This window comes from Acomys russatus, chromosome 1, assembly GCF_903995435.1.
Source record: "Acomys russatus chromosome 1, mAcoRus1.1, whole genome shotgun sequence".
NCBI lineage: Eukaryota > Metazoa > Chordata > Mammalia > Rodentia > Muridae > Acomys > Acomys russatus.
Genome location: NC_067137.1, coordinates 118,689,922 through 118,702,878, shown reverse-complemented (window position 1 = coordinate 118,702,878; position 12,957 = coordinate 118,689,922). Strand labels below are relative to the sequence as shown.

The 12,957-nt window shown below is 45.4% G+C and overlaps 1 protein-coding gene and 1 non-coding gene across 2 annotated transcripts in view; both read left to right on the top strand.

The window, feature by feature from the left end:
* The first annotated feature begins 685 nt into the window (after positions 1–685).
* Positions 686–12,957, top strand: part of Mok (MOK protein kinase) — a 34,663-nt gene continuing 22,391 nt past the window's right edge. Inside the window, exons 1-2 of the mRNA XM_051151657.1 lie at positions 686–859; positions 8,790–8,904. Of these exons, the coding sequence (XP_051007614.1) occupies positions 853–859; positions 8,790–8,904 (122 nt within the window). The 5' untranslated portion in view covers positions 686–852. The remainder of the gene's footprint in view (positions 860–8,789; positions 8,905–12,957) is intronic.
* Positions 2,859–2,966, top strand: LOC127196897 (U6 spliceosomal RNA). The gene has a single exon (XR_007831566.1). It is a non-coding gene; the product is annotated as a U6 spliceosomal RNA (small nuclear RNA).

Below are 12,957 nucleotides of genomic sequence, written 5' to 3'. Positions count from 1 at the left end.
TACTTGGGGTAAGGATTTTTCTTTCTTTCTTTTTTTTAAGAGTTTTTTTTTTTTTAAAGATTTACTTATTATGGATACAGTGCGCATTAGATCTCACTATAGATGGTCATGAGCCACCATGTGGTTGCTGGGAGTTGAACTCAGGACCTCTGGAAGAGCAGTCAGTGCTCTTAACCGCTGAGCCGTCTCTCCAGGCCCTGGGGTAAGGATTTTTCAACCTCATTTTACAATAACAATAATTTAGGGATCTTGTCTACACTGCTTTTCATTTTACCCAATGCCTACAACAGTGCTGGTAGCAAAATACATGTTTGTTGAATTAAAAAGTAAAACTTACAAATTACACAGCAGCTGCTCTAAACGTGGCTGCGTAGATGCTCAACTGTAGGTGTTCGCAGAACAGTCAAAGCCCAAGGACACTGTTCTGGAATCAGTTACACATCGATACATTCTCAGGAGGGCTGGGAAGAGCCAGCTCGCCAAGGTCGCCTACACACTAAGGTAAGAAACTGTACTTAAATTTAAAGCAGCAGGAGAGGTTGCTTAGCAACCAACCTGAGGCGGCCGACCGCGCCGCGCATGCGTGAACGGGCAGCGGCCTTTCTGCGCGTGCGTGGGCGGCTGTCTCCGGCGCTCCGCGCCCCCCCCCCCGCAGCTCCCCAGGTTTGGCGGTTGCTAGGGCGACAGGAATACAATATGGCGGCCGGATCCTAACGCTCTCCAGCCCGGGACCACCGCGAAGGTCCTCGAGCCGGAAGCCGCCTCAGGAAAGCAGAAGGCCGGTACCACAGTCTCCTCTTTTCTTTTCGGCCCGGGGCCGACCAGAGGCTGTCGCCGTCATCGGCGTTCAGGATGAAGAGTGAGTGGGGCCGGGGCCGGCGCCGGGCGGAGGGGGCCGGGGCCTGTGGGGCGGCGCCGCCCTGAGGCCGCGGCTCCGGGGCGGGAGTCCGCTCAGACTCCTTGGGCGGTTGTGCGGGAGTTTGGGGAGTTGAGTGTGACTTCATTCATTCCCTCCCTCACTCGCTCGTCCGCTTGTGTGTTGGCTCGCACCCACAGTTCTCAGACATTCGGCCGTGGGCTCTGAGCGCTGCCTGCCCCTTAGGACCAGCGGCTGCAAACGCACCGGAGGGGGAAGCCGGGCTTGTGCCTCGCTGCTTGAGTGTTTGTGAAGCGGGCCCCTCAGCGGGATTTAAAACGCCGGCTTACAAGTTGGGAAATGAGGCAGCCATTCTAGAGAATAGAAGGACTTGAAAACATTGGCTTATTCCCGGGGCCATGAGTAAACCAGGAGTCCAAGTGCAACTACAAGACACACGGGTTTTGTTGGGACGGCGGCTTGGTTTGCGTAGCTAAACAGTTGTGACTGCCTTTTATAAGTTGTAGCCAGAAGTGCAGAAGAATTGCTGCTTCTCTTGCTGTGAAATCAGGTTATGTTAGCTGTGGCTATAATACTAAATTCATACTATATTTTAATTGCTATACAGTAATTTCTATGTAGTATAAAATACATAACATCTTAAAATAAGGCATACTTTATAAGGCACTTTTATTTCTTCTGTCCAGTAGTGTTTATGTCCAGCACCTTTATTATTTGCATTAATGCCTCAGAAAGCTGCAATTAGAACACACAGCCTAAACTGGGTGTGGTGTCACACACCTGTAATCCCAGCACTCGGGAGGCAGAGGCAGGTGGATCTCTGTGAGGTCGAGGCCAACCTGGTCTACAAAAGGGAGTCCAGGACAGCCAAGGCTACACAGAGAACCCCTGTCTCAAAAAGCCAAAATCAAAAAAACTACCACCTGCAAATTTTTTACACTTTTGCTTAATAGTACACACTTACAGACATGTGTTATTTCATATTTGTCATTTTCTCTCCCAAGTATTTCGTTTTCAGGTTTTCACAAGGGTTAGAAGGGTACATTGCATATTTCTAAATCTTTCATCATTTTGGCGTATTTTTGTGTGCTCATGCTGCTCCAGGGTTCTTGTGTATTTGACATACGTATTAGTTTTTTTCCCACTGAGTTCGTTGCAGACATCGTGACATTTCACACCTACTGATTCAGGAAGTATCTACATAAAGTCTGGGGACTTGAACCTAGGGAGACAGTGCAGAGGGTAAGTGTTTGCTTTATCAGTTTGAGAATCTGCGTTCTGTCCCCTCGGACCCCTGTCTGTCATCCCAGTGCTCTTACAGGGAGATGGGAGGCAGAGACAGGAAAATCCCTGGAGCTCAAGGGCCAGCTGCCTTGCAGACAAGAAGCTGTCTCAAGCAAGGCAGAAAATGAAGACCAGTCCCCGAGGTTGTCCTCTGACCCCCTGCACACCTGCCTGGGAACACTCATCCCACACACAGGACATTGTTACAATGTCACCGCATGCTAAAACACACATTACCCATGTGCAAACATACTTAGGAAATACAACACCTCAGTACAACTCTGCTATTTAATATACAGTTCCTATTTCTGTCTTCCCTCAGTGATGACCTTTAGAGGATCCAATCAAAATCACAAAGTGTATTTTTGTGTCATATTTCTTTGGTTTCCAATTTTGGATTCATCTGGTGGTTTTCTCATGACTAGCTTTATTTAATTAAGTAGCCTTGTACATAGCATGTCAGGCGATGTGTCCCTGTCAGGGTTCCCTTGTAGAGGGCCTGGTGCCAGCTTATTACAGTGCTCCTGGTGAGGAGGGATCATTTATTTGGTCATTCTGTTTCTCTGCCTTTGCCTGTTAGATCCTTTGTGGTCTGGTCTCTACGGGCAACCACTCTAACTATGTTCTGTGAATGTTGTATGTGTATCTACAGCCCCACCCCCGCCCCCGTATTCATTTTATTTAAAATTTTTCTGCTCTGCTCACTTTGGCAGCACAAATACTAAAGTTGGAACAATACAGGAAAGATTAGCATGGCCCCCTACCCAAGGATGACATGCAAATTCATGAAGCATTCCATATATTTTGTAGGTAGTTTATTGTATATATGTGAAATAATATAAATGCATATGTAAATAAAGAAAAATAGTTAAAAAGGAAAAAATAAAATTAAACTTTTTTGCTTTTAGTTTTTGTTATTGTTCTTTAAGATGGACCTGGCTGGTCTAGAACTCGCTATGTAGACCAAGCTAACCTCAAAGTTGGGGTAATCCTTCTTTTTCTGTCTTCCAAGTACTAGAACTACAGTCCTGTGTCACTGTATTCCTCCCTTTAAGAAAGATTAACGTGGGCTGGGGGTGGTGGCGCACACCTTCGTTCCAGCAAAATCTGATGCAGTAGTGCGTGCTTGTAATCCGGCATACCTGTGGTGGGTGGGGGCAGGTGTCAGGCGTATGAAGTGGCACACACAAGAGCCTTGCCAGAAACAAGGTGGAAGATGAGGATCAACTCTAGAGGCATCTCACTATGTTGTCCTTTCTCTCCCTCCCTCTTGCCCTCCTCTTTCTCTCTTTCTCTCTCACACACACACATAGACCCCATATACACACTTAAAGAATGAAAAAGAAAAACTCAGAAAAGTTAAAAACAGACACATCATAAAATGTAAATTACATATACAAATATTAATTTTCAAAAATTTTAAATTATATATATGGGTATTTTGCCTTATGTATGTCTGTGCACCATGTGTATACAGTGCCTGGAGGCCATCACAGGACTTCTTTTTTTTTTTTTTTTTTTTTTTTTTTTTTTGGTTTTTCGAGACAGGGTTTCTCTGTGTAGCCTTGGCCATCCTGGACTCACTTCGTAGACCAGGCTGGCCTCGAACTCACAACGATCCGCCTGCCTCTGCCTCCTGAGTGCTGGGATTAAAGGCGTGCGCCACCACTGCCTGGCTTCACAGGACTTCTTTACAACTGGAGTTACAGTCATGTGTGGGCCACCATATAGGTCTTTGGAAGCAGATTCCAGTCCACTGCAAGAGCAACCAGTGCTCTTAACCACTGAGACATCTCTCCAACTCTATTTAATTATTTTATTTTATTTTGGTTTTTCTTTTTTTCCAGGTTTTTCGAGACAGGGTTTCTCTGTGTAACAGCCCTGGCTGCCCTGGACTTACTTTGTAGACCAGGCTGGCCTCGAACTCACAGAGAGATCCTCTTGCCTCTGCCTGCTGAGTGCTGGGATTAAAGATGTACGCCACCAAACCTGGTGATTATACTTTTTTTTTTTTAATTTTCATTTTTATGAGACAGGGTTTCTCTGTATAGGCCTGGCTGTCCTGGAACTTGCTCTGTAGATCAGATCACAGATATCTGCCTGCCTCTGCCGCCCAAGTACTAGGATTAAAAGCATGTTTCACCACCATCCGGCCTGTTTAAACTTTTTTTTTTTTTTTTTTTTTGTTTTTCAAGACAGGGTTTCTCTGTGTTATTTTGGCTGTCCTGGGCTCACTTTGTAGCTGAGGCTGGCCTCGAACTCACAGCGATCCGCCTGCCTCTGCCTCCCGAGTGCTGGGATTAAAGGTGTGTGCCACCACACCCGGCTTCTGAACCTTTTAATGGATTATTTAGACATACCTACAAAAACAAGAGCAAAATTATGCATATTAAGGGGTGATAATGATTTGCTATCCATCAGACTTTTTTTAAAAAAGATTTATTTATTTATTATTATAAATACAGTGCTCTGCCTGCATATATACCCACAGGCCAGAAGGAGACATCAGATCACATTGTAGATGGTTGTAAGCCACCATGTGGGTTGCTGGGAATTGGATTCAGGACCTCTGGAAGAGCAGTCAGTGCTCTTAACTGCTCAGCCATCTCTCCAGCCCTCCTATCAGATTTTTTAAAAGAAGAAAACAGGTTTCTTGGTGCACTCTGAAAAGAGCAGCTGGCATGGCAGTAGCAGATGTGCCTGCTCATCAGGGTGATTTACAGACTGTCCACTGTCACTGCAGTGAGGCTAAGGCCATCGCCGTCATACATGTCAGTGAGTTCATAGACGTTGCAGGGCATCTGAAGCCTCCTTTTCAGTTTTCTCCCTACTATACATTGCCTTCTGTTTATAAACAGACCCACCAATGTCACCTTGTGAAAGAAGAAGAAAGGAAAGTGCTACTAGCTTTGTAAGAGAGTCAACCAGTACATTTTCAGTGGGCTCCAGGGTAGTTGGCACATTTGGTCCTGTTTCTTGAAGTGTGTGGGTTTGCTGTGTGTAAGCATTTGTAATGCACATTTTCTGGGGTGTGGCCGGGTTACCAATGCCAGGCGTTCCTAGTAGCAGATTGCCAGGGTTAGTGGACGTGGTTTACACGTAAGTGGTTATCAGCTTTTGAGTACTTCTGTGTCTGTTTGTGTTTTTGCCGTGTTTGGTGATTGAGATCACACTAGTGCTCACTGCAGGGAATAGTGAAATGCGTACAGCTCTCTCTGTTCACAGTCCTGCTCTGCTTTACTACTGTGCTTTGAACTACTTCATCTCCCGAAAAGGTTTGAATGGGTGAAATTCTCTTTCCCGGAAATTCTAGCTGTACTCAACAGCTAGCACCCTCAGCCTTTCTCATCCTGTGCAGCGTGGTGGTACCAGTGGGTATGACTTGCCCGCAGATCATTAACAGCAACATGGGAATGAAAGTGTTCACGCTTGCACACCACAGGTTCCACAGAAAGCAAATTCCACCTCTGCTTTTCAAACATTAAAGGTTCAAATTCCAGCCGGGCGTGGTGGCGCACGCCTTTAATCCCAGCACTCAGGAGGCAGAGGCAGGCGGATCGCTGTGAGTTCGAGGCCAGCCTGGTCTACAAAGTGAGTCCAGGATGGCCAAGGCTACACAGAGAAACCCTGTCTCGAAAAACCAAAAAAAAAAAAAAGGGTTCAAATTCCACATATACAGATTTAATTTAACAAAAATGAATAGAATTTTAATTAGTCTAAACGGACCCCTCTGTCTTCCGTGGTCACCTTTTCTCTGCCCTTGGCCCTTAGGTTTTCTTCCCTAGATGGCTAATTATTCCCATTAGCATGGGATGGGATTTTATTACAGATGGCACAGCTCCGTGCCCCCTTCCCAGCTCTGCTTTTGTGCCGGCCATGCCTGCCATACTTTTTGTAGCTCTGAAGGCCTGTGACGTAGGCCAGGTTCCCTTGGTGAGAACGGTGCTTCTCCTGGCCACTCTCCACCGGGCTTCAGCTTTTTCCCCTCCTACCTGTCATTCTGGTTTACACTCCAGACTTGACGTCTGGCAGCAGAGCCAGGGGAGTTGGGGGGGCGGGGAACCAGCGACCCCTTATCCACCCTGACCATCCGTGGGGGATCCAGGTCAATCTGTGGCAGGTTCAGTGGTCTGGAGCCAGCTAGGGTGCTTGCTCACTCCGAGTTTCTTGTGTATTAACCGTCTTAAAGTTCACAGGTGACTTTTCCCCCCATTTTCAAAGCAAGCTTGCTTAATTTACTTGTGATGAAACACACTTTGGAATTTATAGTGTCAGATTCCTCCTCCTCCCCGACAGCCTGCCCACCTACGACCTTTGTATAAGACCTTACCTTTCAGACAATTCGTTTTAAGTTTATTTTCTGTTGGTGCTTGGCCACCAGGTTTCTAGATGTCATAAAATACCCATCTTCACAAACACTTGAGATAAGTACGTCTGTTGTGAGCACTGAACAACATAGAAAAGAGGAAGGAAGAAGATTAAAGTTGTCTTTATTCCCCCCTAGATATAAATGTAAGTCATTAGGTTTCTGCATTCAGTTTCAGCTTATGCACAAGTCTGTGTGTTCTTTGCCATTCTTTAGTTCACTTGACGTCATGTCTGCACGTTTTCCCATAGTTCTAATTACTGGTTGGAGGTACAGTTAGCAAAATATAATGTTTCAGTTTATGGCTGTTTCATAATACCTCCTTAATATTAGGAGACGACCTTGATATAAGTTTCTCGTCTAAGCTTGCTGTTGTGACATGTGACAGCTGTCTCTGTCTCTAAATGTTACCTGTTGGGATGTCTCCTGGGAGTGGACGCCAGTAATTGCAGAAGTGTGGGCTCATTCCAGCACCTTTCTCCTACCTGTGCAAGCACTGTGTGCTTACTGTGGAATGCTCACACAGGCCAGAAATGAGTCAGCAGAATGTAAAAGCTAGTCAGGCTCCTGTTTCCAGGATGAACATAGCGACTGGGAGTGGGGATTGGTTGCCCCATGCACATCCTAAATTGGATACATATGTTTATTGGATATTTTAGCAGATGTCCTAACCCTTCTCTTAACATTTGATTTGTTCAAAAATAAATCTCAAGGCCAGGCACTGTGGCGCACGCCTTTAATTTCAAAGCTTGGGGGAGGCAGAGGCAGGCAGATCTCTGTGAGTTCACAGCCAGTCTGGTCTACAAGTTGAGTCCAGGACAGCCAGAGAAAACCGTGTCTTGAAAAAACCAAGAGAAACCAAAACAAATACCAAGCCAGAAAAAAACATCTATATCTAGTCCCAGGGAATCCAACAGCTTTTCCTAGCCTCTGTAGGCACTAGGCAAGCATTTGGTAAATAGACAAAACATACAGACAAAACACCCTTACATATAACATAAAATGATTTAAACAGCTAGGCGGTGGTGCCGCACACCTTTAATCTCGGCATTGGGGAGGCAAGGGCAGGTGGATCTCTGAGTTCTAGGGCAGTCTGGTCTACAGAGTGAGTTTCAGGATAGCCAGAGAGACTCTGTCTCAACTCCCCCCCCCCCCAATTATTTAAACAAAGGAAAGAGCAGCAGAAGCAACAATAAGAATTTCAAGCTAGATCTGATGGTGCAAACCTTTAATCCCAGCACTCAGGAGGCAGAGACAGGCAGATAGATCTCTGTGAGTTTGAGGCCAGCCTGGTCTACATAGTGAATTCTAGGACGGCCAGTGATGCATAAAGAGACCCTGTCTCTGAAAACAAACAGAAAAAGAATGCAAGCATGCTTCCTGCAGGAGTGATAAGGATTCAGGGCTGCCCCGGGTGAAGGATGCTTTGTGTGGATGCAACCTGGGTCTGAAGGCTAAGGGTGGCTTAACAGTGGTGGTAGCAGCAAAACCAGGGGCAGCTGCTGGCAGCTTTCAGAAAATTAGACCATCTAAGGGTGCCAAGGAATGGCTGCATGTGGGCTGGGTATTCTGCAGGACCCAGGACAGTGAGCTTCGGAAGACTGCTCAGATGCTGTGACATCTGCCCAGTGCCACATCCTCCCACTCCTGCCAGAGCCATTTAGAAGCCTCTCACCTCTGGAGGGGTAGAGTGATGCCATTCCTCCTATTCAGGGAGAGCAGACACAGTAGAGCAGGAGGTGGGGCTGAATCACCAAAGAGCATGCATTGAGTGGACCTGTGTCTCCTACACGTGTGTAGCTGATGGGCCGCTTGGTCTTCATGAGCATCCCCTAGCAATTAGAGTGGGGCTGTCTCTGACATGGACTCCTTTGCCTGCTTTAGAATCACCTCCTTTAGCTAGGCTGCCTTGCTGAGCCTCGGTGGAAGAGGATGCGTTTAGTCCTGATGTGGCTTAATGTGTGCTGGGGGGAGGCAGGTTGGGGGGTCCTCTTTTCTGAGAAGGGGAAGGGGAGAGGAGGAAGAGGGTGGGAGGGTGGGGCCAGGAAGAGAGGAGGAAGGAGGCTGCATTCAGGATATAAAGTGAATAAATTAATTAATTAATTAATTAATTTAATTTTTAAAAAGCAGGAGGTGGTGCTTAGGTCTGGGACTGAAAAGAATTAGAACTGGTGCACAGTGTGTTGTGATTTGCACAGATAGAATGTTATGGGGAGGTACATATGAAATACATACATAATTAAACTTTATTTCTACTTATAGACTACAAAGCAATTGGCAAGATAGGAGAAGGAACATTTTCTGAAGTTATGAAGATGCAGAGCCTAAGAGACGGAAACTACTATGCATGTAAACAAATGAAACAGCACTTTGAAAGGTACGTGACCAGGCCCGTCCAAGACCGAGTAGACAGACACAGGCTGGAGTCAGTCAGGCATCTCAGCATTAGTAGGAAGCTTGTATTCACTTAAGAGTGTGTAAGATAGAACCAGGTGGCCTCAGATAGCTCATGTGTTTAACATACTGGGGTTTTCTCTTGTCCAAGTTTGCAGCAGTGACTAACACATATAGAACATGTGTTGTAAAAGTGTGTTGTACTTTGCACAGAATGTGTATGGTGGGTTTTTTTTGTTTTTTGTTTTTGTTGTTGTTGTTTTTGTTTTGCTCTTTTTGTTTTTTAAGACAGGGTTTCTCTGTGTAGCCTTGGCTGTCCTGGACTCACTTTGTAAACCAGGCTAGTCTCGAACTCACAGCGATCCGCCTGCCTCTGCCTCCTGAGTGCTGGAATTAAAGGCGTGCGCCACCATGCCAGGCTGTTCTTTTATTTTTAAGTTTTTCTTTTTCGGTTTTTCGAGACAGGGTTTCTCTGTGTAGCCGTGGCTGTCCTTGACTCACTTTGTAGACCAGGCTAGCCTCAAACTCACAGCGACCCGCCTGCGTCTGCCTCCCAAGTGCTGGGGAATTGTAGTTTCTTATGGGTGATGCTTCTCTTTTATATACTTTTTTAACATTTTTATTTTGTGTATGTGAGTATTTTGCCTGTATGTATGCCTGTGTACCATGTGCATGCAGTGCCCATAGAGGTCAGAAAGGGACACTGGATACCCTTGGAGCTGGAACTAGTGACAGTTGTTGGCTTCCATGCCTTGCTCTGGAAGGGCAGTTGGTGCTCTTAATTGCTAAGATGTCCTGGGTGAGAGTTCTTATGCTGTGGTTGTGTCCCACACAGCAGCTTCGGAAAGTCTTGGAGTTGTCGGTTTCTCAGGGAGCATCACACCAAGGACTCAGAAGTTTTTGTGTATGGAATAATTGTTGATCTCACTGTAACCAAGAAATGTTGCAGTAAGAGGGTTTAAGCCCAATGGTTTTGTTTTTATATCAAAGAAATTACTGTTTTAAACATGCAAAGAAATTACGGGGAAATTGGGTAACTTCCCTGTTTGAAGCAGAGTCTTTTCTTCTCTTGGTTTTTATTGTTCTTCTTATACAGTAAGACTTACTCTGTGTGTGTGAGTGTTTGCCTGGATGCACGGGTGTGCACCTGCAGAGATCAGAAGAGACTGTCAGATCCCCTGGACTAGAGTTATGGATAGTTGTGAACCACCATGTGGGTGCTGGAAACTGAGCCCCAGTCCTCTGCAAGAGTAGCAAGTGCTCTTAGCCGTCTCTTCATCCCCTATAATTATTATTGTGTTGTTGTGGTTGTGGTTATTGTTGTTGTCATTTTGTTTATGTGTGGGAGTGTTTTGCTTGTATGTATGTCTGAATTTGTGTGTGCCTGGCAACTATAGAGGCTAGAAGAGGGCATTGGGTGTCCTGGAACTGGAGTTACAAATGGTTATTAACCTGGTTCAAGACAGGGTTTCTCTGTGTAGCCTTGGCTATCCTGGACTAGATTTGTAGACCAGGCTGGCCTTGAACTCACAGCAGGTGACTTGCCTCTGCCTCCCGAGTGCTGGGATAAGGTGTGAGCCACCATGCCAGGTACTTGTTAGCCTCCTCAGTAGCATTGTTACCCATCTTTTCATTTAGGCAAACATCCCTTTTACAATTAGGAAAAATCCTTTTTGCAATAAAAGACTAGCTTCCACCAACCAAAGTAAGAATTTCATCAGATAGCAACTGTTGCAGAGATCCCTTTGCTTTGCTGTGGCCTGCCTACCTGATGTTTCCACTAGTGTTTTTATTTTATGTGTATGTATGTGTGCCTGGGTGTGTGTGTGTATCATTTAAAAGTGTCTTACATTTGCCTGTCTCAATTGTTGTCTCAGAGGATTACTGTCTCTGTCTGGTATCCTAGGTCTAGTCCTGGAAGCTTCTACTCTCTGTACAATCTAGCCTAAACCTAGAATGTTTTCAGCCTCTGAGACTTACTGCTTAGTAAGCTCACCCCTACTTGTTCTTTCTGAGCTCTCAGCTCTTAGTTCAGTTCAGCTGTTCTTGCTCAAAATCTTCTCCCAGCTGACTTATTCAATCTGGCTTCTCTCTTGGCCCGGAGTTGCTCTGCTTGGCCTCACCTCAAACTAACTCAGCAATCTGCTCAAGTCTTCTGGCTCATTCTATCTTCACCTGAGTTCTCCCTCTACAACCTATCTCTCTATTACTGTCCCGGTAGAACTGCCTCTTCTCTCTGTAAAACTGCCTCTTAAGTAGCTTCCCTTTCCTCTTCTTATCATGAGAGTTGGGTGAATCCTATTCTGTCAAATCTTCACTGATTTGTCACTTTTTCTGCACTCAATTAGACAGCACTTTCAAACATGGGTGCTTCCTTCTACACAAACTAACTTTACCTTCATTATTTGAGGTTAAAGGCATGTATCACCACACCTGGACCTACGTTTTTCTTTACCTGATACTTGCTCTATAGCAGGCTGGCCTTGAACTCAGATCTGCTTGCCTCTGACTCCTGGATTAAAGGTGTGACTGTGTTCCAGCCGGATCACGAAGACCTAGAAGGTCTTTGGATGTGATCTCTTGCCAGAGCAGCCGTGTTGTGGATGAGCACTCTTGCACAGTATCACATGTGTGCAGGTGCTTTTGGAGGCCAGAAAAGGGGCCAGATCCTCTGGAGCTGGGGTTGCAGGTGGCTGTGAACCAACCACCTGATGTAGGTGTTAGCCATCTTTTCACTAATGTATTTTTATTTTGTTTTGTTTTTGTTTTGTTTTCTCGAGACAGGGTTTCTCTGTGTAGCCTTTGCTTTCCTGGACTCACTTTGTAGACCAGGCTGGCCTCGAATTCACAGTGATCCACCTGCCTCTGCTTCCCAAGTGCTGGGATTAAAGACGTGCACCACCACCGCCTGGTACTAATGTATTTTAAAATTGGTTAAAAGATTTCTTGGAGACAGATGTAGTGGTGCAGCCTTTAATCTCAGCACTTGGGAGGCAGAGGCAGCCTGGTCTACAAAGTCCAGGACAGCACGGGCTATACAGAAAACCCCTGTCTCGAAAAACCAAAAAAAATTTTTTTTCTTTTGTTCTCTTGCTATAAGAACTTCAGGAAACCTGGGTGTGGTGGCTCACGCCCTTAATCCCAACACTGTAAGGCAGAGGCAGGTGGATTGCTGTGAGTCCAAGGCCAGCTTGGTCTATAAAGTGAGTCCAGGACAACCAAGGCTGCACAGGAGGAAAAAAAAAAAACTTCAGGAAACTATTACCACATTGGGACATGGTATTTCAGCCAAACTGTGTCGGTGTTCCTGGGCCATGAGTGTTCACATTTGACATCAGAATAGACAATCTTTTATTTTATTTTGCATTGACAAACCTTTATTTTCTTGGAATAAGTGAAAAAAACAAAGAAAAGGGAGATAATAATTTTGTAAATTGAATGGGTTCTTGTGATGGCAGGCACTGAAGTTGGGGCCTTGCTAGGCAGCCACTCCACCAACTGAACAGCATCCCCAACTCCAAGAATTCTTACCTTAGCAATTTATGAACATAGTGCACTCATGATAAAACCACAGAAACAAACAAAAAACTACCTTATCTAGGCATGGTAACACTTGCCTTAATGCTAGCACTCTGGAGGCAGAGGCAGGAAGATCTCTGATTCTAGGTCAGCCTGGTCTACATACTGAATTCCAGGCCAGCCAGGGCTGCATAGTAAGACCTGCTCTCCAGCAAGCAAAAAAACAAACAAAAAAAAAAAAAAAAAAAAAAAAAAGAAAGAAATAATGAAATATATGCTAGCAATGATGCAGACAAAAGTGAATTCTGCAGCCAGGCATGGTGGGTCTGCACGCCTGTAATCCCAGCACTCGGGAAACAGAGGCAAGCGGATCTCTGTGAGTTTGAAGCCGGCCTGGTCTACAAAGCAAGTGTAGGACAGCCAAGGCTGCACAAAGAAACCCTGTCTTGAAAAACCAAAACAAAAAACCAAAAAGAAAAACAATTGAATAAGTAAGCCAACAACAACAAAGCCCCAC